At 42.9% G+C, this 26,211-nt stretch overlaps 1 protein-coding gene across 1 annotated transcript; it reads right to left on the minus strand.

Annotated features, from left to right (window-relative positions):
* Positions 1-2,250: 2,250 nt before the first annotated feature.
* PA2G4 (proliferation-associated 2G4) lies at positions 2,251-26,211 on the minus strand. The gene is made up of 13 exons (XM_075591349.1): positions 25,979-26,211; positions 19,955-20,083; positions 18,427-18,532; positions 17,863-17,932; positions 16,628-16,720; positions 15,300-15,363; positions 14,350-14,428; positions 13,350-13,428; positions 13,110-13,243; positions 12,255-12,349; positions 11,683-11,810; positions 6,824-6,877; positions 2,251-5,620 (listed from the first exon to the last, which is right to left on the minus strand). Exons 1-13 carry the CDS (start codon positions 26,064-26,066, stop codon positions 5,567-5,569), a joined length of 1,173 nt encoding a protein of 390 aa, XP_075447464.1. The 5' UTR covers positions 26,067-26,211; the 3' UTR covers positions 2,251-5,566.

Consider the following 26,211-nt stretch of genomic DNA (forward strand, 5'->3'; position numbering starts at 1 on the left):
TTATGAAGTTTTCCATACATATTATATTAACCAACAAAATAAGATATAATACAGAAAAAAACATACACAGGCATACAAGTTAAAGTATAAAATGATAAAATTTTCCATAATTAATACAAATTAAAATAACCTTATTTTCGATCCAATTAGCACTCTACTTATCTTGATCTCAATCTTACGACTGAGATATAGCCAATATACTGTGCCCTCAGGCACTACTAAAATATCTGTCGTTTCTTAGCCTACTACCCCATTCCCTCCATCCTGCTGAGTTGGTAGCTTATTTTAAACTCTGATTTCTATTTTATCTCCGCAGGTACCGCCATCTATGGCCTTCTGATATTTGACTCAGGATGCTCCAGGATGTGTGCTTAAATGCCTGTTTAATCAAATCCTTATTCTGTTGTGGCACTAAATCAATAAACTGTTCCCACTTTTTTTTTTTTTTAAATGTCTCCATTTTGAGTTATTTGTTTCTGCTTCCATTTTGTCTAGCTTGATGAAATGGGCGAGGTCATTTTGTGGAGTGTCTAGAGTGGGAGATTAGAGTTTAGTCCACTTTACCATCACAGATTTTCTTGCTACCAGCAGAACGATCTCTGCTAAGCTTGGGATGTGTCTCGCCGCCCCCCCCCCCTCCCTCCCGGGGACAAAGAGCTGGGACAACAGGCCCGGCAGCGGTGGGGGTGGTTATTGAGTGTGAGGAGGGGATGGGGGGGGAAGGAGGAATACATGGGGCAGGGAAGAGGATGAGGGAGAGAAATAGGGGGGGGGTGAGAAAGCAAGGTGGTATGTGAGAAATGGGGAGTATAAGAGTTTTTTTTTAAATTTCTTTCACAATGCCATCGACACAGGGAGACCCCGGTGGAAACTCTAGTTCTGGGCCCCGGGAAAGCTGTCAGCGGCCCTGGCTGCCATCTCGACTGCTAATATTTTGTGGCTAAGCTGGCCCTTCCATGAGGCTGCAGCTGCTTCTTCTTTCCCCTTTTGGCAAGTGTATAGCTACATTGTTGCTGCATCTCCGTCCTGGCAGTGCCAAAACGATGAGGTATCATTAAGCCCACTTAAATGGCTCCAAGCTGTGACCCGTGCTTTAAAATACCATGGCCTCTAGTGACCCTTGTATACTGTAATTAGGACAGCTGCAATCATTTGTATTCTCGCTATGGCCTTTTAAGTTAGGATTAATACTTTTAATAGTACTTAACTGTCTAAGTGGAAGGCAGTTAGTGTCTGCCTTTTCCTTCTGCATGACCTGGCTCATCCTTGCCCCTGCATGGTCAATCTGTCTACTTGCTGTGTGCAGTGTCCCATTTTGTGTACCCCAGCTGTGGCAGCATGTCTCAATGATTTTATGTGCATTATGGTGGATGACACAGTGGCTTGTACCAGCGGTAAGCTGGTCTGATTGGGAGCACAGGGCTGGAAACCATGCTGTGGGGGAGGCAGGTCTAAAGGGCGTCCCCAAGGGTGCTGGTTCCCAGTGAGGTGCTGTTTGGGGGTGAGGGTCACCCATGGCTGTTACCCAGTGGCAGGAGGCAAGGGTGCAGGGGGCTGTTCAGGCAGTGCCACATCCAGCCTGTGATTTCTTCAGGGGGCCCAAGTGCCAGCAGGCCATCAGCAACATGTGGATTAGAAGCACCATGCAGGGCGTATGCAGTTTTTACTGCAGTATAAGGCCTCGGCCATGCTCCCTGCTGGCATGCTGAGGCGCAGGGAAAGCGGTTGCTTACCGCACGCGCCGTCAGCGGGCGGGCCGGGAACGTCACTGGCCGGGGGCGGGCTAGTGACGTCACGGAGCTGGTTCGCCCTCATTGGGCGAACCACTCACGTGACCGGCCTGTCGCGCCGGCAAGCAGGGGAATTTTAAATTCCCCTAAGACCTGCGCTTCCGTAAGCGCAGGTGAGCCCCTATTAAAGCCGCTCTAATTGCGGCTGTAGGGGCTCAGTGCTGAGCGGGAGCGCGCGTCAGCACGCTTCCGCCAGCAAGCGGTAAACATGGCAGAGGCCTAACAATGAATTCAGTGCTCCTGGAGCTGAGAAATTAGGAGTCCCAGACCTGTCTGAGACAGGCAGCCTGCCTGATAAGGGGCAGGGTGCCTTTCCCTGTTCGTTATCTTGGGTGTAAAAGTGGATTTGAATAAATAACACCCTGAAAAGGGTGAAATATTGAAGTAACCACACCCCTTCCTCTCAATTCAACTAGAATTGAGCAAATCATACAATACAGAATCTTTGCCAAACGTGTGCTACCAGTCAGTCAATTTAAATTTTATTTTGGAAAAAAATAAAATACAGATCGCAGGGGAATTTTTAACAAAAATGTGCAGGCATTTTCCAAGATACATTTCAAAGAGAAAAAGTGAGGAGAAAATCAAATAAATCCTTCTGGGAGTCCCAGCTATTTAACCCATTCACTAAAAGGGAATCGTGGAAATGCATGGCCAAGAAATGCACCGTTATAGGTTGAGCAATGTATGCTCCACCAACAATGACCAGGTTAAACATAAGCTCACCTAATGTCCCTGTCTGCCACTATTGGCAATGGGAAATTAAAAAAAATCTGTCCCTTTATTGTCCTACATTTTAAATGGCTCTTTTGAAAACAGAAGTGTTTACATTGTTATCAGCCACATGTATATGGATTCAACTGAAGACTGACAGACACTGTACAGCATTTCGTAGCCTTCAATCCATTTCCAGGAACACGTCATGTGGTACTTTTCTCTGCTGGAAGTCCTTGCAGTATATTGGATATCCTCAAGCAGGAAAGACCTTAATCTGGTGGCTTTGCTGCTACAGGTCTTATTCTCCCGTTCCAAAAAGGGGTCAATAACTACACAACACCGATTTAAAAACCTACATTTTATAATACGATATAAAAATATATTTAAATCTTTCTCTTCCACAACTTTGGGGTCGGATGGATTGCTGCTGTCTTCTGTTAACATATATAACTAATTCAAAAGGCGGAGTGGCCATCAGGCTGCTACATTTGGTTGTAGTGCACCGTGACAATATGAACGTGGCAAAAGGAAGAGAACGAGTTACACTTGGTTTCAAAATCTGTTATGGAACAAATTGCAATACTGTAGCATATTACTTAGGTTTACGTCAACAAAATAATCTACCAGCACTGTCCCTAAAAACTGCTTTTAATTACCATCAAACCAGGCCTATGGACAAAATCTAAACTCCAATAATGGGTATTGGAGCTTAATCGCACCAGACTATCCTTTCAAGTTATTGGCAGATAATGCGACCCCATTGGCTCAGAGAGGGGGAGAATGAATGTATATAATTAAAAAAAAAAAAAGCATAGTTTTGTTTTTGTAATTCCCAGTTTGTCACATAGGCAATTATTAAAACCGTTGGCCCTCGCTAAACCTTTATAGACTTTTCACTGTTAATGTAGTTCCACTTCAAGAATCCTATCAAATGATGTAAGTGTACTGGTTTTCCATACATCATTTTAACTTTGATTTCCCTACTGAAACGGTTGGAGGAGCATTAACCATATTACAGAGCAATGTGTTACAAGGCTGCTTTTCATCATTACTAGACAGTGCAAGCTGGGGAGCTTTCCAGTCTGACTGCAGACAATTACTCCTTAGCCGTGTGTGTTATACCATGGGTGTCAAACTAGACATCGGGAGACAAAATCGGACTAAACATATTTAGTACTTGTATTGGGTATGTTAAGTTAATGATCAAAACAACCAAAAAGATAAAAGCTATAAGACCTTGACTGTCGGATGACACCTGATAATCTGGAATTAATGGCCAGTCTAAAATAAAAAGTTATAAGAACCTGAAATGAATCAGTCTGAAAGATCACCATTTAAAATTGTGTCTATTCCCAGTCCTGTAAAAAGACAACTGAACTGCACTTCAGCATGCATGTTAGTCTTGAACAAATACATTTGCAAGTCTTTGCAGGAGTTGGGTGCTTGTAGAAGAACAGGAAAATGACCATTGGTAACTTTGCCGCACACCAATCAAATCATTTAACGTTGCCCTTAATAATCAGCTTGACAGCTAGGAAGTTATTGGTAGACTGTCTCAAGGGCAAAAACAAATAAGTTGTAAAGAGTTGAGTGGCTCCCAAACTAATTACAGACATCTCTGAGAGCAACCAGGACCACATTCTCTAGAAATAATGATATAATAAGAAAACACCAACTATGGGGAAACAGAGGAAAAATGCACATGGGACCTTAAGTGCTCAGAATACAAGTGTGCCCAGCTTTTGCAGTAGGCTATATGTTATTATATTGTTGTGGTTTTGTATATACAGCCGCAGGACCATATTACTCCTCCCATACAAGCCAACAAATGCCCACGTTCACAAAATATGAAATGTCACCCAGCACCTGGAAGAAAAAATGACACGTGAAGAATGCAGACAAATGTGGGTGGCTGCCAAGAAAGTTGATTAAGCAACTAATGTGAAAGTGGGGGCAGTCAGAAGAAATATACTCAGCCGTAATCAATACCCAATATTCAGACAGCTGTTTTAACAAAAGTAAGGAGCTCTTATGAGGTCAGCCAAAAAAATACGTTTCACGTTTATATTGCTTAATACGTGAACCATTTCAGTCTTTGGCAGTGAAGCAGTTACATTTTGTTAACTAAAAAGCTCTTTAAAAAAGGGAACCACTTTGCTACAACTGAGATCAGAAAATTATTATAGACATTGCTGGGAAAAGGACATTGTAAAAAGTGTGATGAATGGAGTTGGTTAAAAAACACAAAGAACAATGTGGTAATTGTTTCAGACAGCTCCCGATACACCACATGCTAGAACAGGGGTCACCAATGGTCGAGTGGGAGCAACAGGTCAAAGACAGATTTAAAGAAAAAAATCCTCTGCAATATGAATACAAAAATATGTCTTTCCTGTGCTCACTTCAACCAGATTGTGGCTTGCAAGCTACCCATTGGAGATACCTGTCCCACTGGGGAAGCAAGGGATCAAGAACAGCTGTGTGGAAAATGTACATAACACATAGAAAAGGATTTCCGATAAGGTCGGTTGTTTATACAATATATTTACTTTCTGCCAAAAGGGGCCAGCAACTTGGATCGAATTGTAAGCAGTGTAATATTTTGCAGACGCGGTGGCAGCAGTGGTATAAACTTAGTAGGCGACTTGTCAAAATCCTGCAAAACATCAACAATCATCTAGAAACAGGGGCTTTAAAATGGGGGCTTTTTTATGCCTGATTTTATTGTTTGTACGTATATTATATATAACAAATATATATAATATATATTTTCACACACTTTTGGTTAAGTAGTCTGACATGGATTCCAAAAGACTCTTCCCTCAATGTCCAGGTTTGTATCCAAAAAGATGAGCGAGTGGGGGAAGCCTGGATCCGCTTGCGCTCTTGGTTATGGGGACTGAACAGGTTGATTCCTTTTTTCATTAGGATTTTTTTTGGTGGGAGAGAGGGGGGGGGGGGGGGGGAAGAACGGGGGTGGGATGAGGCAAGAAATAACGCAGATACTACAAAATAAAACTGGCAGGTTAGAGTCAAACGCCTCAGCAGGAAGTCTCCCCTCACTCTGTGCCTTCATGGTCCTCAGCGGTGGCATTTTCAACGGTCTTGGAAGCCTGCAATGTGCAAACGAAAGAGTAACTCGCCAGTCCAGGCTGCATTATACTTAATGGTCATGCACATACATTTGCAACCAGAAACTAAACTTGCTGAACAATGGATTCCTTTTTTTAAAGCAGCAGTCATATTTTGTTTAAGCAGCATTTTTCTCCTGTCACTGTTAAAGTTGGAGCCCATAAAATAATAAAAAAAAGGCACTCTTGTGGACGTGTGTAAATGAATGTGAAGATGTATTCAAGGGTCAATGTTTCGATCCTACTTTGGGGATAAAGGTCCATGGTCCATCTTGGTCAAAGGTCGAAAGTACGACCAAAATGTTGAACCTTGAATAAATCTCCACCTTTATTTACACACATCCACAGGAGTGCCGTCTTTTTTTGCTTCTTCATATATTCCTCACCACTGTGGAATAACACCACTGGCGATACCCGAGAAGGATTTGAGTGCGCTCTTTGGTTCATATCTCGAAGGTGAGACACCCACTATTAGTGCAATAACTCCATGATCATCCTTATGATTAAGACGGAGTTGTCCGCAAACCAAGAAAAACTCTGTCATGGCCAGGTTTTGTCTTTTATTTTTATATAAAACTTCCTGCCCACCAAATTGTCTTTTTTCCCCTTTTTCTTTTAAATGAGTTTACTGGAAATGCACTTTTAAACCAGTGATTATTTTCCCTCACGTATGTAATCACACAATAAAACGGCTTATAAACATAACTTTTTGTTATAAATATCTGCCTCTCCCTTTGGAATCAGAGTTTCAGGATTCGGGGCTCTAAACGAGTATTGGAAACAGAACGGAGCATGTACTTTGTGCTTCTCGCCTCATAGGGATAAAAGAATCAAGAAATTCACAGCTATTTATCGGTCATTAGTTACTAAAAATGATGAATACCTCCCTATGAGCTATGGTTTCTATATGATGAAAAGCCCAAGAACGGCAATTTAAAGTCTCTAAAGACAAACTAGTCAGCACCATATTAGGAGAAATTCCCTTTAAAAAGATGATATCAGTGGCCGTCGATATTACAGCAGTACTGGGTGTTTAAGGTCACCCTGCAAGCAACACTGGGTAGGAAAACAGATTAAGTACTTTAGCACTATTCTACGGACACTATACATAGGGATTGTGCAGCGAGTCTGTAAATAAGAGGCAAGATAATTCATATAACCACAGAATATCAACTGTTAAACAACCTTCTTTTTTTTCCTTTTCTGATTCTTCCGGCTAGCTGAACTTTGTAGAAGTGCCTGAAAGCAAAAAGAAAAACAAAGTAAAGTTATATTTGCTGGTTTTAAAGCCATCTGTTTCGTAGCCAAGGTCCTGCGGTTTGTAATAACATTTCTTATGTAAATTAAGTAGAAGCTAAGAGATGCTATGAAAATTGCAAGAGTAACTTCTAAACCATAAACACACAATGCAGCTTTGAATAATATCGCAGACAATTGTGGAATTTGCTATGCACATTTTGTGAAAACTCCCTATGGTCCAAACAGAGAAATGTCCATATTTGCAAACATACAGGCTCAGAATAGGAATAAACCTATTTTAAATAAGAACCCCTTTATCCTGTAACACACTGACCTGCAGGAATTCTGACAACATAAAGGTGGGTTCTTAAACCACATACGGTTTACATGATATATAATAAATGGAAATGCATAGCCTTATACATTTGCGAAGAAGGTTGCAGTTGTAATTTCAGTACTCGAGTAGTTTATTTTGCCAAACTCCACATGCAATATCAATGGCATTTTCATGCTTAATATGGCTTTATGTTTGTGTGCTTGAGATGTAACAAGGTCATGTCTGAATACACCTTCACTTGCTTTCATTATATCTGCCATTAAAATGTGTGTGAAATTATGAAACCAACCACACAGACAGGGAGCCTCAAACAAACAAATGTAACCCCTTACACTAAACTGTAAACCTACTGTAACGGGAAAGGTTTCTAAGGATATTGTTCATGGATCATACATAAGCAAACCAGTATTATACAATGTCACACGGTCTGAAAAGGTGTCATTGATGTGAACTAGTAAGAAAATAAACCTAAGAAATGTACCCATGTCCCCCCCCCTCCCCCCGACACACTCACCCCCCTCCCCCCTTTTTATTTTATTTCTGTAACTATCCCCCACCCTTACTTTCTGTACCCTTTTTACATTGGAACTTAAAAATCTGAAGTAAAAGTTTGTGAAGAGTACTTTTGGAAACCAGAACAAATACAAATATTACTATAAAAGATAGGACAGATGCAAAAATCATATGACTGCAGAAACATCTGTGCTATGAATGTTGTAGACTAGTAAATGACACCATCCAAATCTGGTGTTTGACAATTGTTTAAGGCAGCAGGGGTGCAAACTGTGGGACACAACATTTTTTTGGGAGTGAAGAGGGGTCTTACAGAGGCACCAAGCTCTTCCACACAACATTTAAATTAAATGCCGGGGGAGCTCACGAGGCCTCTAACACTCTTAAACACACAAAGTGAAAACCGGGCGCTTCTAAACTACAATATTAAAGTGGAATAATAAATGCTATATAAGTGAGAAATATACAGTGAAATAGTATCACAGTGTGATAAGTGACCTTCACCAACAAGAAACGTGAAATGTATAATATAATGTGAAATACACTTAATAAAATGAAGCAGCTCTACACCCTTTTCAAGGACTGTCCAGGTCCAAGTCCATCTTGCGTAATTTTCCAATTGGGAGGAGCGCTTTGATGCTCACGTGGATATGAAAAAAAGAAACAATATAATAGTGCAGATGGTAATAAAATATATGTGTATAATCCAAAAGAGTCTCTGCAGTAGTGGTACTCACAAATGGAAGGATAAGATAAAAATATCAGAGACCCATCTCTCTCTAAGAGCCCTTTTCATAGATGCCCTCTTAGGATATGTAAGTCTGGAAGCTTGTGATGTATGTAGAACGCATGGATACTCAATGTATCTCCCAAGGAATATAGAGAGAGAACGCACAATAGTATGGTACGGTCTAAAATTGTATTGCACAACAGTAATGGTAAGTATATCACACTCACATTTTACACAAATGGTATATTCATTGGAGAGAACAGCTGAAGTGGGACGGGTGGTGCCGGTATCTCCAAACGATGGAGTACTTCCGCGTGCGTCACATCCTGTGACGTCTCAGGATGTGACGCGGGCACACGTGACACACGCGGAAGTACTCCGTCGTTTGGAGATACCGGCACCACCCGTCCCACTTCAGCTGTTCTCTCCAATGAATATACCATTTGTGTAAAATGTGAGTGTGATATACTTAACATTACTGTTGTGCAATACAATTTTAGACCGTACCATACTATTGTGCGTTCTCTCTCTTCTCTCTCTATATTCCTTGGGAGATACATTGAGTATCCATACGTTCTACATACATCACAAGCTTCCAGACTTACATATCCTAAGAGGGCATCTATGAAAAGGGCTCTTAGAGAGAGATGGGTCTCTGATATGTTTATCTTATCCTTCCATTTGTGAGTACCACTACTGCAGAGACTCTTTTGGATTATACATATATATTTTATTACCATCTGCACTATTATATAGTGTTCTTTTTTTCATATCCACGTGAGCATCAAAGCGCTCCTCCCAATTGGAAAATTACTCTAACACTCTTACCTGCTCTCCAGCGGCACGTTGCCATGTCAACGCGACGTTGCATGACGCCACCCTTGCCAGAGAGCAGGTAAGAGAGGGGGACCCAAACCAAAAAGTTTGCGCACCCCTAGTTTAAAGGTGCTTGTTAATCTTCAAAGGACCTCAATGTGATGCCCTTTAAAGCAGATTACCAAACCTATTTTACGTGATATTTTTTGTTTAAAATGTTCTTTACAAAAGGTCCAATGCAATGTTTTCACAAGGCAACTTCTGATGTTTAGACTAGGTCCCCAGTGGCCAGGGCGTGGCACACACCAGGTACAGCCCTCTATTTGGCAGGCCCCAATAGATGTGTGCGAGCGCTCACATATCACGACGGCGCGTCCGTAAGTAGGTGTTTTAATTACTCCATGCGAGAGGTATTCATAGACAACGCCGCGAGATTTCACAAATCTCTTCCGATGTCCTGATATGTGAGATCTTAAAAACTTGAGTAGACCTATATATCTATTGAAAGTCATCAGGTTAGCCTTTTACATAAGAGCTGGCAATGATTTATTTGAAGCTTCACTGCAGCTCTCTTGCTGACAGTAGGACTGCATTAAAGCCATCTAATATGTGGCTACCTTGCATGAAAAGTGCCAGAAATGCATGGTAAAACCACAGGTACATTAAGCTTCCTGCAGGCCGTCAGATCCCATTTAGTCAAAAGAACAGTGATATGCTGCACACCATTAGTCAAAAAACAAAACAGTATTACCGGTGCTGCTGGTTCAAAGGGATACCTGTCACAAATATCCACGCTGGAACTGTGAAAAGGAAGGATCCAGCGCTCCACGGATTTGCAAAAGTATCAAATTTATTGCGCCATACACAACGACCGTTTCGACCTTAGTAGGTCTTTTTCAAGTGAAAAGGCATTTTCACTTGAAAAAGACCTACTAAGGTCGAAACGGTCGTTGTGTATGGCGCAATAAATTTGATACTTTTGCAAATCCGTGGAGCGCTGGATCCTTCCTTTTCACAGTTCCCATTTAGTAACAGGGCCCAATAAGCCTGTTACAGATAGTCCAGCTTACTTTGTGAATGAGAAGTGGTATTGGTGCTTCAAACACACTGTTAAGCCATTTACAGTGAATATAATATACAATATCAATATCCAAATATTAGCAATACAGTGGTAAAGCTTAAACACCAACATTGTGAATAAAAATACTACACAATGAAGGGATTCATGGAGATTTATTTAGCCAAGTATAATTTTGAATACAATTGTTAATACAGTATTTTATACTTTGTGTTTAAGCGCATTAAAAACTTGTGATATAGTTCTTGAATGCAAAGAAGCTGCTTAATCCAGATTTTAAAACATTTGTGAATTTGGTTTGATAGAGAAATTTGTTTTTGTAACCAAACAATATTAGGAAATAAATTCAATGGGCGGCATGTCTCTTCTTTTACGTTATACCACAGTATAGAGCAGTGGTAAGCAATACGATATCCTTGAAGGGCTGCATCTGCTGCCACTATGCCCTCAAAAGCACTGCACATACATATAGATATATATACACACACACAGTGCATTACACCCGTGGGTATGAGCTCTCCTCCCTCCCACTCTCCGCTTCTTAATGCCGGCACAATGATTAATCCTGTCCCATTCCTCTCCTTACACTGGCAATTGGTGATTAGCACGGTCATTCAGCAGTACAGGGAGTGGGGAGAAGCTGCAATCCACACCAGTAACATCTCCATTCCCTCTGCACCGGGGAAAAGAGGGAGAGCAGACTGCTGGGGTGGCAAGTGGCTGCAGGTGAAGCCCCTGAGACAGTATAGAGCATAGTGCAACCCTAGAGAGGGGGGGGGGGCACCTAAGACTCACAAAGGGGCCTCAGGTGCAGCAGGGACACACACTGGGAGTTATAGAAGACACCAAAGCAAAAATGAACAGAGAGTTGAGAAAATAATTGGAGTACAAACGTTGGTCATATGGCTTTGTGACCTAAATATAGATTAGAGGAGAAATACATGTGTATAACCAAGCAGTGCAAAGCCTTAATGTGCCAGTCCTACTTAGCAGGTGTAAAAAACAAAACAGACAGCGTTTAAGTACTCCTAAAATATACAACATCCTGTTCTTTTCATTCATTAGAAATGCTAAAATAAGCATCACTCAAGCTTCCTCCTACTAACTTTTATGGGGGAAATGGTAGCTATCCTAATTTTAGTCAAAAGATGATTTTGGAGCTGGGTTTCTCTGGATTACAACCTTATAAAATAAAAGGAAAATATCACATTCAAAAGAACTCTGATGAAGGATACATTAATAGGGAAAAACAAAACAAAACATACCTGGGATTGCACCTTTAAGCAAACTGGAGCCTTTTGTTTGTATTAAAAAAAAAAAAGTCTACCTACCTTTAAATCAGAATCCTGCACTTCAAACTCAGACTTGTACATTTCAGGTTCAGAGGGGCCGCTGGTTATCCTCATGGGCCCATTGGGCATCAAGAGGACCGTAAACTTGAATTGAGCCACAAACTCTCCTGAAATGGAAGAGTAGAGGATCTGAGAGTACTTCAAAGCTCCCAAGAGTGCATGCACCACCCAACAAAGGGGGCATTTGATGGACACAGGTCTATAAAACCCAGAGCCAAGTTCTCCACCTATTTCTTGTGACATTGGAAAAATGAGGCACAAATCCCTCCTGTACCCAAGAACATGTAGTGTGCGCAATATTCTCCAGGTTCTGCACCCATAGCCTGCCAGCACACCAATTCATACATACAGACCTGTGCAACCCCACATTTATACCAAATAATGCAACAGGAAGTTCACAACACTGTCCTGTCAGTTCGTATAAACCATGCTGTGTGAACATTTTGCTCACCTTATTGAGTTAAGCAGCTAAAATCCAGATTCTCATACGGACAATGTCAGTTCATGATACACAAGTAACCTTAATCATACAGCAACACCTCCAAACCCACCTTCCTTTTCGTACAGTACGTTGAAAGGCTGGAGCAGTTCATGCTTGGCGCATTCCACCACGCCCATTCTCGCCTTCTTTTCATCCTCAAATGCCCTGCGGGAATCAGAAGGGAGGGTCGAGCGTGAGAAACAATATAATTACGAGCAACCAGCATGGCCCCTTTCATCTACCCCATCACAAATCCCCCTGCAGCAGCACTTCAAACACAAAAGGGACACCCAACTGTGGGGCTGGAAACCTGGGATTCTCATTCCAAGGCGCTGATCTGCACAACAGCAAAACGCTGCAACGCAATATTTCTGCCAAGCATTTGTTGTTTCTGCAAACTTCCATGTACAGCACACACTATTAGTAATATAGCACACAATTTTAATGACTAGTTTACCCAAAACAAAATGAACTCTCAAGCCACATATTGCCATAACTTGGGAGATTCAAGGCAGTGTTTTTACCACCTACCCACTCATCTACGACAGCTGATACTTCTCAGCACTAGAAATGTCATTCAGACAAATTAGCGAGCTACAACATGCAGATACTCAACAGAAGAGAGGAACACGGGAATCTCTCTGCAGCATAGCTTTCACTGTGATTTTTATTGAGGTATATTCAGAGCCTGCAACGTTTTGGGGGCGTAGGCCTTTCTTATATCCACTCATAACCCTTATGGACATAGTTCCTTCATATATGTCGATCCATAACTCTTGTTATGGTTATACATGCCTGTTTATGGGGCTATTGCCCAGGAAAGATATATGTACCTGCTCTAAATAGGCCTTCAGATATGTCCATCCATAACCCTTCCTGGTAGTTTACAGGTTAACATGAGTAACAGGCTAGCACCTAACAGTACCTGAGTGTGAAAGGCATGGCGTCAAAGCGTCGCTCCACCTCGCTGAAAAAGGCACGGGAGGTTTTCATTTTCAAGCCGTACTGCTTCGTGGGGTCCCTTTTGTAAATCGTTGTCCGCTGTCCAGCATCCTTTGCCTAAGGTAAAAACACACAGCTTGATACAGACCCACAAGAGACCAAGATACAGCAAAGCCCCTCTGCAGATGTACATGTCCGGTGCACCTTGCCGTGAATAACTCACCTTCCCCTCCCCAGTGCTAACAAGTACGTCAACAGCATAAACTTCGTGTACCTCGAACTCTGCTTTTTCATGGTCCTTCCTGCATGGACAGGAACAATAAAAGCAACATTTGTACTTAACCTCTTTGCAGTATTGTTGGCCCTTCAAAGGGATCACACGTTTCAACCCCAAGAAAATATTTGTAAGCACTTTCTGCAGGCCTTTGTTAGAGGAAACCAGCACACACGATTATGGGTGTTTTTGACAGAAGAGCCAAAAATTGCTTCCTGACCCACAAATATAATGAATGGAAAAACCCATCTTGGATCAAAAGGTTGTTCCATAAGTGCTCAGTTCAAACATAATTCCAGAAATGTCCAGGTTATGGTTCTTACAAAATTAGAACTTCATATTTGCCTCTCTGTAAGCAACCTATGCAAAATCACATTGAAATGCACTTTCTAATTTTAAAGTAATTAATTACTTTGGCAAACGTTTCATAAAGAATTTATTTGGATACTGTGTGTACTCTGGCAATCAGTCAAGAGGACTATACATTTGTATACAGTAGGGACATACACACTGGGAGGTACAGATGATGAAGAGAAATTCTGCCAAGTTAGCAACTGTAAAAAGTTAAATATGTGCCCAATTTGCATTCAATAGCAATTGACTTGCACATTTCTGCTAACAAGACCTATGAATGGATGTGTTCAAGATCAACCCAAGCACACAACCGATAAGACTGAGAAACCAGTTATGGTACGATATCTGCATGCACTTTACCGGAACGAAGAGGGGGGGGGGGGGCTGATTTGCACACAAAATGCTTCCCCCCCCCATCTGCTGCACAGGTATTCAGACAGGGTGTTGTTACTTCCGAAACCATCTATGGGTTTTTAGGGATAAGACACAAGAAGAGAATTTCCAGGAAGCCAGAAGTACCTGGAATCTCCATCACGTGCCTCACATTGAACACTGATGGAAGCAAACAATCAAAAAGCAAGCGAATGGGACATACTTTTGCTGGTCAGTAGGGTTCTGAATGATGGTCTTCTCTCCGTCAATAATGTGCTGCTTCAGCTGGTGAGAAAGCATTCCTGAGAAAGCAAACATGATCAATGAGAAAAGTATCACTGGGAACTCATGGAGATCGTTGTTGAATATCAGACTGCGAATCATCATACATTTTCGTTTGCCATGTTGACGGAAGGACTGAAAGTGACAATTTCATCCAATGTAACCAACAAAATGAAAACAGGAAAAATCTGGCGCATGAAATTGGATCTAAATTTGAAGCTAAAATAGCAGAGATGATGGTAGGAACAAACTGGCACATTAATGTGGATCTAAATAAAGAGCTTCTTATGCCGAGGTGATCACTAGTTATTAGTATACAATATACAATTAAAACAATAACACAAAGTAAAAAATAAAGATAAATGGTGTATAACATCAATATGATTCCCCGAACCTTAAATAAGCTGAATCAAATATAAAGCAATGTACATTTCAATCAGATCCCAATCTTAAATATCCATACACCCAGTCTAATAGATGTTATAGTAGACTTGGATATATTAATATATCTTGATAAGACCTCCAGAGATTAAGAAAGGAGGTTTCTTGACTTTTCCAGTTCCGGTGGATAACGTGCTTTATCTTAGAATCGGGGAATTTGAATAGGGAGAAAACAGAACCCTCTGTATACCAGCGTGTAATTGGATTCTCCCAATTATTGCATCGCTTAACAAGAATCCAGCATTCCTGATCTTTCAATGGTTAGAATGCTAGAATGGAAACGCTTCCTACATCAGAAACATTAAAAATGTCTTTGCCTTTTTTATTTTTTTTAAATAAATGCTACAAGGATTTTCTCATAAAAAATAAAAAAAATAACCCACATGTAAGATATTGCTTGAACTGCTGCTTTAATTTCAGCTCTGGTATAGCACACACTGCAATCCTCACCTTCAATCGGAGAGCAGTTAAACACTGGAGAGATCTTATTCCATGCTTCAGTCACCTGTGTGTTCTGTGGGTGAGAAACAGTCATTGCATCTAATCTTCTCTGGTTTAATATAAACATGGCAGTCTATGCTGTCCACGGCCAACGACTAACAGTTATGAGTGGAGGGAAGGCTATTATAGTATTACTGAGTGAGAAGAGGACGCGGCATTTTATGCTCCAGATACCAAGAACAGCTGGTTTGCAAACCAAATTCAATATTGCGGACTCCTTTGCTGCTGCCGCTGCTCTCTCTAACAGGGATGGTTTAAAAAGAAAAAGAAATCCCAAGGACGAGCTCCAAGATACAAATCTATGTGACTCTTATACTGTAATGCAATATAACTATCCTCATATGGCATCCAACCAGGCATAACGCTCTAATCTTCAACAATCAATTACAACCACAGATAGATTAATGATAGGTGTACTATCAAAATTCCACCCGCATAAAAATCTCATCAATTAGCGCTACAGCAGGGGTGCGCTATATTTTTTCCCTGCGCTCCCCTGCCACCCTCTCTGCCCCCCCCCCCCCCCCCAATACCTCGGCTCTGGCGTTCTGGGCATCATGACGTCACGTTTCCATGGTAACATGTTAGCAAAATGACGCCGCGTTGCCATGGCGACGCGTCTCCAGAAGCCTTCTGAGCCAAGGTAAGTGCAGTTTAGTTTACAGAGGCCTTCTCCGTTTCCCGGCATTTAAGTGCCTTTGGGAAGCACGCAGGGCCTCTGTAAACCCTGCCCCCCCCTCCCAGCAATCTCGTCCCATCCCCCCATGGGGGACGCACCGCCCCGTTCACGCACCCCTGCCCTACAGGACGTTTAGATGTCCTTAATTCCCACAGAAAACAAAGATACAGTCCAAATCTAGGTATGGTTGTTGCTTATTGGGAATTGTTTTTAGCATAATTCTTTGGGGGTCGTTAAAAGTCAAGGACAATGGAAAAAAAATAATAATTAAAAAAAAAAAAACACAATCGCTGCTCCTTACAAAGGGGTGAAGGCATAACGAGATTACTAAATATTTCCGTGTCCAAGTATATATAGTATAAGCCAGTGCAATTGTAGAATTCCTAAAGAGAACTGTATAATACTTTACACCTAAAAAGTAGTTCACAGAGCATAATATACCGATATTGGTGGTAACAAGCAGATCGTTTCCTAGTTCGCACGGGCAAGGAGGAGGGGGACGGCAGGCAAGGTGATTATATGCATTGGAGTCCCTGCAATGCTGCACACATGCAGGAGAAGCAAAGGATTGCTGGGTAGCAATATGCTCAGTTCTCACCTGGTTCCCTGGCTTTACTAGACGCAGAGCCGCCTCCGCACATAGGTAAGCTGCTTTAAGAACATCCCCCTTTCGCCCAGTCACCGGGTGATCCTGAATAGAAAAACAAAAAAGGTCTGACTTAACTGGAAGTTAATTCAAGAGACTTATTTAATTAAAAGGATATATTGACTTACAAAGGTATTACCACACACAGTCACAACTTCAAATTACAATGCACAGACACACTGGTTGCAGAGGTGACCGTTGCTTTATTCAGTGGCTTACATTTGGTGTCCGTGTGTTATTGAATGTGCAACATTTTAAACTGTGTAACCGATCTTGAAGGAACCGTACTATAAAATAAAAGGTGGGAAGCTGGGGGCCTCCGGCCCTAAACCGCGTTCATTTTAGCTCTGGGAAAGGTCCTGCAAGCCAATAGGAAGCCGCAAGGGATGACATCACAGTTTCCTATAGGCCCGTGGGACCTTTAAACAGACATTTTAAAGGGAATCCACTAGAGGTAAGTATCTCTGGAAGCAGGGGGTCCCCAGCTAAAATTAACACAATTTAGCCCCTGACACCCCCTGCTTCCCACCTAGTCAAAAAATAAAAGGGAACGCAGCTTTAACCAAGCAACGATCCCTCCCCAGAAGCCTATATGCTAGTAACTCAATCTCTGTGTGTCTTTTTATAAAAGCTTTTCAAGTGTTATTTATTTTAAATGATAAATAAAAAATATGATTTCTTCTCTCTCTGGCTTCTATGGTTTCCATGGTAACCTTTAAACCGCAATTAATTTGGAGGAGAATGCTTATGTCTCCTAAATAAAGCATCAGATCATAAAATGCACAAAATGTTGATCTGCGCGGACTGCTGCTTCAATGTAGCACAGCCAAATGGATTGTAAAAATCCTTCAAGATCTACCAGCAAATGAAAATGCAATACTGTAAAACATGGGTGCACAAACTTTTCCATCTGCGCCCCCCTGCACTTTCTGACGTCACTTGGCGCCGCGTTGCCATGGCTTTGTCGCCATAAGCCAGGTAAGGGACTTAGAGGGCACGCGCGTGCTCGCCCAGTTTTTAAATGTAAATGCTTTGTGGAAGAGCACGGGTACTCTGTAAGCGCGCCCCCCCCCCCCCACTGAAAATCTCGTGCCCGCATGCTGTAGAAGATATTAGACGTGTATTTTCAGATATATGAAAACTCAAGTATCTATGACAAACGCAATAACCAAGAGACACAAACCTACCTTGGAGGCTCCAACAATGAAGCTGTGTGCAACGTTGGCGATAAATCCATCCACATGGACTCCTAGGTCCCTGCAAACAGAAGCAGAGTGTGACCAAACCCATTGGGATGCAACCAGCTATAGCTTTTATTTTAAATCCCTAATGTGCACATATATGAACATAGAATTTTAGAAGAAACAAGTAATCTTGCCCTGAAGAGCTGACAATTGTGTAACATCGATAGCAGGAGATAAAGTGATGTTCATTCTCTTAAGAATTTAATTGGGTTAAACTGGGTTTATATAAGAGCTTAAAAACACCAGCCAAGACAAGGGCTCTCCTTACATCAAAATAGAAGCAGGAGGATGTAGGTCTCCATACTAATCCATAGGGATAGTGCAAAAGGCATTAATATAGTAATTAAATGCCCTGCTGCTAGAGCGATCCCAAGTTCTAGGAAGCCAACAAGCTCTATATGATCCGAGAAATGAAAAAACACAAGTTTAATATTTATTTACACCCGGGAGTTGTAAAAGTGCTGTAAAAAAAGAATCTAAGAGGCAGTATGCAAATCCTTAACTCACATCTTCACCATGTCACCATCCTTGAGCAGATAATCATTGTCACTCTTCAGAGGGGAGAAGTGACACACACAGTTATTCACAGATATACTCGTTGGGAAGGCAATTCCTACAAAACAAATGTAGAGGACAGAATGTAAAAATAGCAATATATTAACAGGGCGGTGTGAATAGGCTTAAGAGATGCACACGTTGCTGTGTGAACAGCTGGGGTGTCAATCATTGGTGAATTTAAATGAAACTAAACTGGTAGCAAAGCAGCTTTAGAGGAACAAGTTATTAATGTTTTATGGCAACTCAACACTGACATCAACAAGCATACTCCGTACAGTGGGAAACCTGCCAACGTGAGTGTTTGTGCTCCCCCTGGGGCCACACTGTGCAGCGAGTGCTTACAGCCTCTTCATTCTCCCTGCTTGTGTTTGTCACTAGATCAAGTCACGCTCAGAGTTTCAAGCTAAGCAACACTTTAGATGCAAACTAAAGCCTTCAAAAAAACAAAAAGAAGTATACACCAAAATAAAGAAATGCTTATGTGCAATATAGGAGCTAAGAAGTAGAATGGACCGGCACTCAAATATGAAAAAATAAATTACATTTATACAAAAGACTATGCCTTCTAAAAAACAGGTGAGTGCGTGTTCAAAATATCATTTTCAATATAGGAGCTATACAAAATGAAATGAGGTAAAGTGATGTAATTATCTTTATTTTATTGTCAGGGTAAGGAAGAAGCCATCTTTGATTTGTGATGTATGACACTGAAAGGCAGAAGTGCATTGATATTGCTTATTAATCCTTCTGCTTCTCTCGATACAGCACACACCTTTCGTTTTCTCACAATTGCTGTGCAGAGAACACAGGGATTAGTAATGAATCTCAATGCACTTCAGCATGCCATATGAGCCTGCATTTAATGCACTGCAGGTCTCTGCAACACGTTAAAAGCTCTCGTTACACAAAAACAGGACAGCAATGCTAATAAACAAAGGAGCTGTTCAAATAAAGAACACTTCTCATTGGACAAGGTACCGGTGTGTATAGCACTGACCTGAAAACATATGTGCCAGGTGTCACCAACTATTGTTGTGTGTGTGTGCAAGGCCAACAGTGCAATACATTTCCCAACCCTGTCTGTAACTGCCAATGAAATGTACTCTCTTCTACCAGCCCTCATTTAGCTACCCTGAAGTTCAATCGCTCAAACAATTCTCTCTCGAGCTTCCCTTCTTTTCTTCCTACCCTCTCTCCAAAATGCCACTTGACTGTGCACAATAGAATAGGTACAATATGTAAAGGGAAACACCTGGAGGGGCTGACACGCCCTGCAAAGCAGTAACAGCCACAAAGCTTTTGCCAGCACTGCAGAACTCGATAGTACAGGTACCAGCAACGTATAGACGGTATGAAGACCCATATTAACCAAGCAGTATTACACCATGGTGCACCTTACAGATCATTCACTTTACGTGTCCTATGTTTTAGCACCGCGGCGTAAATATACCCCCAAATGTCTGCCTGATGTGTTTACCTTTCTTCATTTCCTTCTCCTTTTTGAAGATTTTGCCAGTTTCCTCCATGATCATGGCATCCCCCTTCTCACACAAGTTCAAGATTGAGGAACCAGCGGTTGCTGCCTCCACCATGGAGCGCAGGACCTCTAAGAGAGGGAGAGAAACGGGTCATATACGAAGGCCAGCCTAAAAGCTTTCTGAAATGATGTACGTGTAATTACCATACTCTGGAGTGAGTGGGCTGAACAACGCTTGTTGAACACAGCTTTGTGTGGGAGATTTCATTTAGTGGGATTGTTCTCTACAAGGCAGTCATTTCAGGGGAGTAGAAAATGTTTTTTTAACGAGGCACTAGGATAATTAACCCTTTGGAGGACCCCCCCAAGTAAGGAACTGGGACTCCCCATGGGATATATGTAAAGGGTTTTTCTCAATCCAGGTAAAGGAAAGGGGTAAAACATGTTCAGGATGCTACCCATTTGTAGGGGGAATATAGCCGATGTATCTGAAACATTGCGTGTTAGTCTAACGAATGTTATGGCAATCCTTGGCTCCCTTTAACATACACGTTTCACAATACAATGGTCGGCCTCATGTTAGGGCAGTTTTAGAGTACAAGTTGACATTTACACTTGTTTTGAGAATTTACATGTTCATTGCAAGGGTGTCCCCAATACATTGTCAAGCAATGTGTTGCAGATCCCTCTGTCAATGAATGAGTTCCAATGCCAGAGGAAAGGTATAGTTGTGTGGCAGGAGGAATCTCAGCTATTTATACATACAAATCAGACGTCAATTGGGCTAGTCGCATCTGCTATACATTGTTAGGTGCTTTTTGTAACTTAAAAAGGAAGATGGACAATTTTCATTTCCTACTTTTATTCAGGAACACTAAGGCAGGGGCAGTGCACCCTGCAGGACCAACATTTCACAAAGCTTAATCTATGACGCATAGTACAGTATGTTAAAGGTGCAATCCCTGCTAGCAGACCACAACATGTGACTAAGGCTGCGCTTATAGTGCCGGCGACGTCGCGGCAAAACAAATGTATTGCCGTCTTTGTGTGCGATTATAGTAGAAGCGACGCGACGGCTTGGAAGACAAGTCAATTTGATTTTTCCAGCATGACGTCGCCGGCACTATAAGCGCAGCCTAATTTAATTGGCCTCCAAAAACACAGGTAACTATGCCCAAAGCAAACATTTGGCCGCATTTGTCCATTGGGAAATTAAGCACAAATGTATTTTCTTCTTCTTTTACCCTTATCCCACCGTATCCGAGAGCCTTGTGGGGGAAAAAGGGGTGTGAATATGACATTATTTCGTATACCCGCCCTCCCCTCACACCATCCTGCCATGCAACTGTACTTTTCCTCTGTAACTTGTTCACTGGCAAAGGGGCAAGTGTGCACGCTCTTGTTCAACAGTGACAAAAAGAGCAACTAAAAGAAATCCCTCCAAAGTCTTAGTTTCTCATGTATAAAATCTATCTTTAAAAATGTTTTTTTTTTTTTTTTTAAATGCATATTTGCATAGATTTTGGATTGTTTAAGAAAAAAAATGCTGGATTAAAATCGCCTAGATTTGACCCCTTAAAAACAAAGCATTGCCATTAGCACACTTTGGTCCGAGAAGGCAATTTTTTTCCCTGCGCCCCCCTCACCCCCCCTAACGCCCACTCACCTGCGCTCCGGCGTCATGACCTCACGTTGCCATAGCAACGTGACATCACATGACCTCGCTGCGTCATTTTGACGCCGCGTTGCCATGGCGACGCAGGAAGGCAGCCGCCGGAGCCTAGGTAAGTGAAGGTTTACAGAGGCCCTGCAGCTCCCCCGGCACTTAATTTAAGTGCCTTCGAGAAGCGCGCGGGGCCTCTGTAAACCCCGCGCCCCCCCCGCCGGCAGTCTCGCGCCCCCCAGTTTGCGCACCACTGGCCTATGGGTTACACGTAAGGGCTGTTATATACTGGCCGTGTGCGCTCGGCACTTATAATTGGCTGTGGTTATTCAGCCTTTCTATAATAGGGTCGCGCTCACGGCAGTGAGCGTGGAGCCGGCTGACAGGGGAGAAGATGGGGAAAAGAATGAATTCGCACCACTACCGGTGCTGTAATGTATGTATGTATGTAGTCAAAGTTAAATAATTATTTTCATTGTGCAACTTTTTTTTATTTTAAAAATATTATTTAATTCGTTATTAACTCACAATCTACACACTGTACCTTCACTCAATTAGATTGTAAGCTCTTCGGAGCAGGGACGCCTTTTCCTAAATGTTACTTTTAAGTCTGAAGCACTTCCATTTGTGTTATTTATATGATTGTAACTATTACTGCTGTGAAGCGCTATGTACATTAATGGCGCTATACAAATAAAGACCTGCATACACACAAAAAGCGTGCGTTATGTGCACGTGCGTTCGCACAGACGCGCGCCCACACCTACTACAGGACAAGCCTAAGGCAACGCTGATAGTTTGGTTTCTGATAAACAGCCCCATTAATGACCCCACCCACACATCGACTCACCCAACCATTTGGAACCTTTGTTGGTTTTCAACATCCCTTGGGATTAGAAACTGTTAAGACATGTTTAAAAGAACCAAAGTTTATGGAAACGTAAAACGTAAATGCCATCAAACAGAATTGTAAAATGCTTCCTTCTACTCTTAAGCAAAGCATCTTCCATTCAGGATAACAGGTGGCACACACTGCATTGTCCTGGGGCTCTTGCACACCCCCAGAGAGCTACATCAACAACAAGTATATGATGGAGATGATAGTGATTCAAGATTCAGAGAAGTATCTGCTGACTGCAATTGTTGAACACAATTGATTGTAAATTACACAGGGACCTCCTTACAATTGTGTAAATATGTATCCACTAGTTTATTATGCTATTTAAAAATGTTTACTGTATTTCACCATTGCACTGCACAGTATTTTGGCACCATATAAATATTAATGATATTCAAGCAGATTCCCCGTTGTGATACCGTCTTTATGTTGTATTGTATATTATAAGTTATCAGCTCAATTACAGAGCGAAAGTGGCACTGAACAGTCTTGTAGTTGCCATGATGTCTCAGTTCACTGTCAGACAAGTGGAAGCGAGGGCAATATCTACTCTAAAATCTATTTAGTCAAATTGCAGTAGTACAAACTGGAAAAGTACATGTACTGTATATGCACCTTAATAGACTGATACATAATTGCAAGTTTATTGACTTTTGTAATGGAATATCTCCCCTAACATACTTTGTCTCCTGGACATAGTGCCCAAAACAGTGCGGAGACGCGCCGAGGCTCAGGGAAAGCGGTGCTTTCCCTGGCCTCACACAGCGCGCCGTCCGGGGGTGGGTCAGTGACGTCACGGAGCTGGTTCGCCCTCATTGGGCGAACCGCTCACGTGACCGGCCCTGCGCACCGGCAAGCGCCAAATTTCAAAACTCCTTCAGACACACGCTTCCCCAACGTGCGGACGCGTGGGCGAGCCCCTTCTAAAGCCGCTCTCATTGCGGCTGCAGGGGCTCAGTGCCGAGCAGCAGCGCGCCTCAGCACGAGTCAGCCATGCCCGAGGCCTTAGGCTGCGTCCATAGAGATGGGAGCAGAGGCTTGCCTGCTGAAGCCTGTGCGATTTCATGCACATGCAGGCGAGCCAGCGATCGGGATGCGGGGGGAGGCTGAGGGAGGCGGAGCAGTGACGTCGCTGGGCCAATCGCCCGCGACGCACTGACGTCAACATCACGGCGCCAGCGTGACGTTGACGCTGCTTCGCGCTGATTGGATGTTTTCAGCCGACAGCGCTCTGAAAAAGAGCTTGGCTGTCGGCTGAAAAATCCAACTCCTCAGAACGCCTGCGGAGAACCTCATTGAGGATGCCGGGGCTCAGCGCGGAGCGTTCGCACGGCTCAGCGCGGCTTCCCCTGCTATGGACGTGGCCTTACACTGCAAGATGTTTAGAGCTGGGCTTCCCCTACCTATTGCACCAGTTGGTGTTAATGTAATACCTGTGTGACATTTTCCTTCGAACCAACTAAACTATGGTGCAGAATATTAGCGTTTTATAAATACATGTCAGCACGAGAACAAAAATAGGTAGTTTAGAAAACAACATTTACTCCCTTGGAACTAAAACCCTCAAAAAAAAATTTAAAAAATGGAATATCTAAACACTCCAAATGGCTGTAAGTGTGACCTGATTGCCATTGAAACATCTATATATACGGCTGATATGCATAGTCATAAAGACATTCATGTATGTATATATTTATTTGTATAGCGCCATTAATGTACATAGCGCTTCACAGCAGTAATACTGTAGTTAAAATCATATAAATAAGATATAAATAACACATTCTCTAACAGAATTCATATTTCTCTTAGGCTGCACTTGTAGTGCTGGTGACATCGCCTGAAAACAAAAGCATTGTCGCCGTCGCAAGCGCTTATAGTAAGCGTGACGCGACGGCAGCGACCAAAAATGTGTAAGACGATAAAATTTTATTTTTCAGAGGCTGTCGCCACATGCAACAGCCTCTGAACCAATCAATGGCCAGGTCGCCAGCGACGTCGCCGAAAGTTAAATTATAACGGTCGCGGGTGGCGACACCCATTGCGTCGCCGTCACGCGCACTATAAGCGCGGCCCCGCTAGTGCCGAGCGTGTGGTGCTTGCCGCTTTTAATTACATAAATGTATATGTACAAGTCCCCGTTCACGCACACGCACTTAAGCTTGGCTCTTGAGTAAACAAAAAAATGTAACTTTCAAGCGCGCTCAACCTGCCCACAACGCCCCCCCCCCACACCCCCGAGCGAAATAGGCAGGACACCCGGCGCTCATGCTTGGAGAGCTGTTGACGTCACCGCTCTCAAACATGAGCATGGACAGCGCCAGCGGGGCCGCAGCCTTATCCGCCACATTAGGGCTCTTTAACTGGCTGCCAAATGTGGCCTGCAAAGGGACATCAAGTGTCTCTTGCTGCTAATACCACTGCAGTTGCCAAAGCATTTCATCTCTCAGATCATGTAAATACTTGTAGTACATGGTATAAAGTCTTCCCGAATGTTCAATCATTTGTAAGTATTTGAAACGTGGCTCTTTTACTTGTAATTTCTCTGACCCTGGAAATTAAAGAGCACTGCTCTAAACTTACATCAGCACTACTGCAGTTGTATCGCTAAAACTATCCACCTATGTGCGTGTATAATCTATGTATCGCTAAAACTATCCACCCATGCGTGCGTGTATAATCTATGTATCGCTAAAACTATCCACCTATGTGCGTGTATAATCTATGTATCGCTAAAACTATCCACCTATGTGCGTGTATAATCTATGTATCGCTAAAACTATCCACCTATGTGCGTGTATAATCTATGTATCGCTAAAACTATCCACCTATGTGCGTGTATAATCTATGTATCGCTGACCTGAGGAAGAGAGAACTGTGGAACGCTTGTCCCATTACATAAATTGTTAGTCCAAATAAAAAAGGTATCACCTAATACTGACGAACTCATTTATTATGCACTATCGCAACTGGCCTATCATGGCTATTTCCGTTTTATATATAATAATACAGATACACACACAGGACTGGGACCTGCAGACACGTGGGTGCCCCTCCCCCTCTGCTCTAACTGTATGGGTGCCGAGGAGGCACATGGCAGGCAGGACACGTGCTGACCCCCCCTCGCCATAACTCCTTCGCTGCCGGGGAGGCCCAGACCTCTCGGGCAGCGAAGGCGAGCAGTGAAAGGGAGGTAGTCCGGCTGTAACCCTATACCTGCCAGCCCTCCCTCCGCTAACAATGCCCTACAATATGATCCACCCTCTACATGACAACGGACCCCGCACTCCTGCCGCGGCCTCTAACCCAGGAGGTGCTCCATACGTTACTCTCTCTCCGACACCAGCTCTTTCCTATTAAAGAGCCTCCTCACGCCATCACGGTGCATTAACCGGTACCGATCGGCTGCCCGGGTTAATGGCAGGGATTCACCCTAATCCCACTCCCCCCCCCAACCCCCACTCACTGTTGGCGATGTCGCCCCCCATCTTGTACTTGGTGACCACCATGTCCTCGGCGATGGTCTGCTCCTGCTGCTCATCGTCACCCGACATCTTGAACCCCAACGTCTACCCCTCCTATCACTGACACACAGGCGTTTGCGGCTCGCGGAGGCTACGGGCACAGAAAGAGAGAGAGAGCGCGCGCTGGAGGCGGGAGCTCAGGGGCGAGTGACGGCAGGGAACGCGAGTTGTTGCG

Source organism: Ascaphus truei, chromosome 3 (assembly GCF_040206685.1).
Source record: "Ascaphus truei isolate aAscTru1 chromosome 3, aAscTru1.hap1, whole genome shotgun sequence".
In the NCBI taxonomy this organism is placed as follows: Eukaryota; Metazoa; Chordata; class Amphibia; order Anura; family Ascaphidae; genus Ascaphus; species Ascaphus truei.

Coding starts and splice junctions, on each gene's coding strand:
- PA2G4 (XM_075591349.1), bottom strand. CDS start 26,066: ATGTCGGGTGACGATGAGCAGCAGGAGCAGACCATCGCCGAGGACATG. Junction 17,933..18,426: donor GATGGTGACATGGTGAAGAT/GTGAGTTAAGGA, acceptor TTCTGTTTGCAG/GGACCTAGGAGTCCATGTGG. Junction 11,811..12,254: donor CGTACTGTACGAAAAGGAAG/GTGGGTTTGGAG, acceptor CTTCCATTTCAG/GAGAGTTTGTGGCTCAATTC.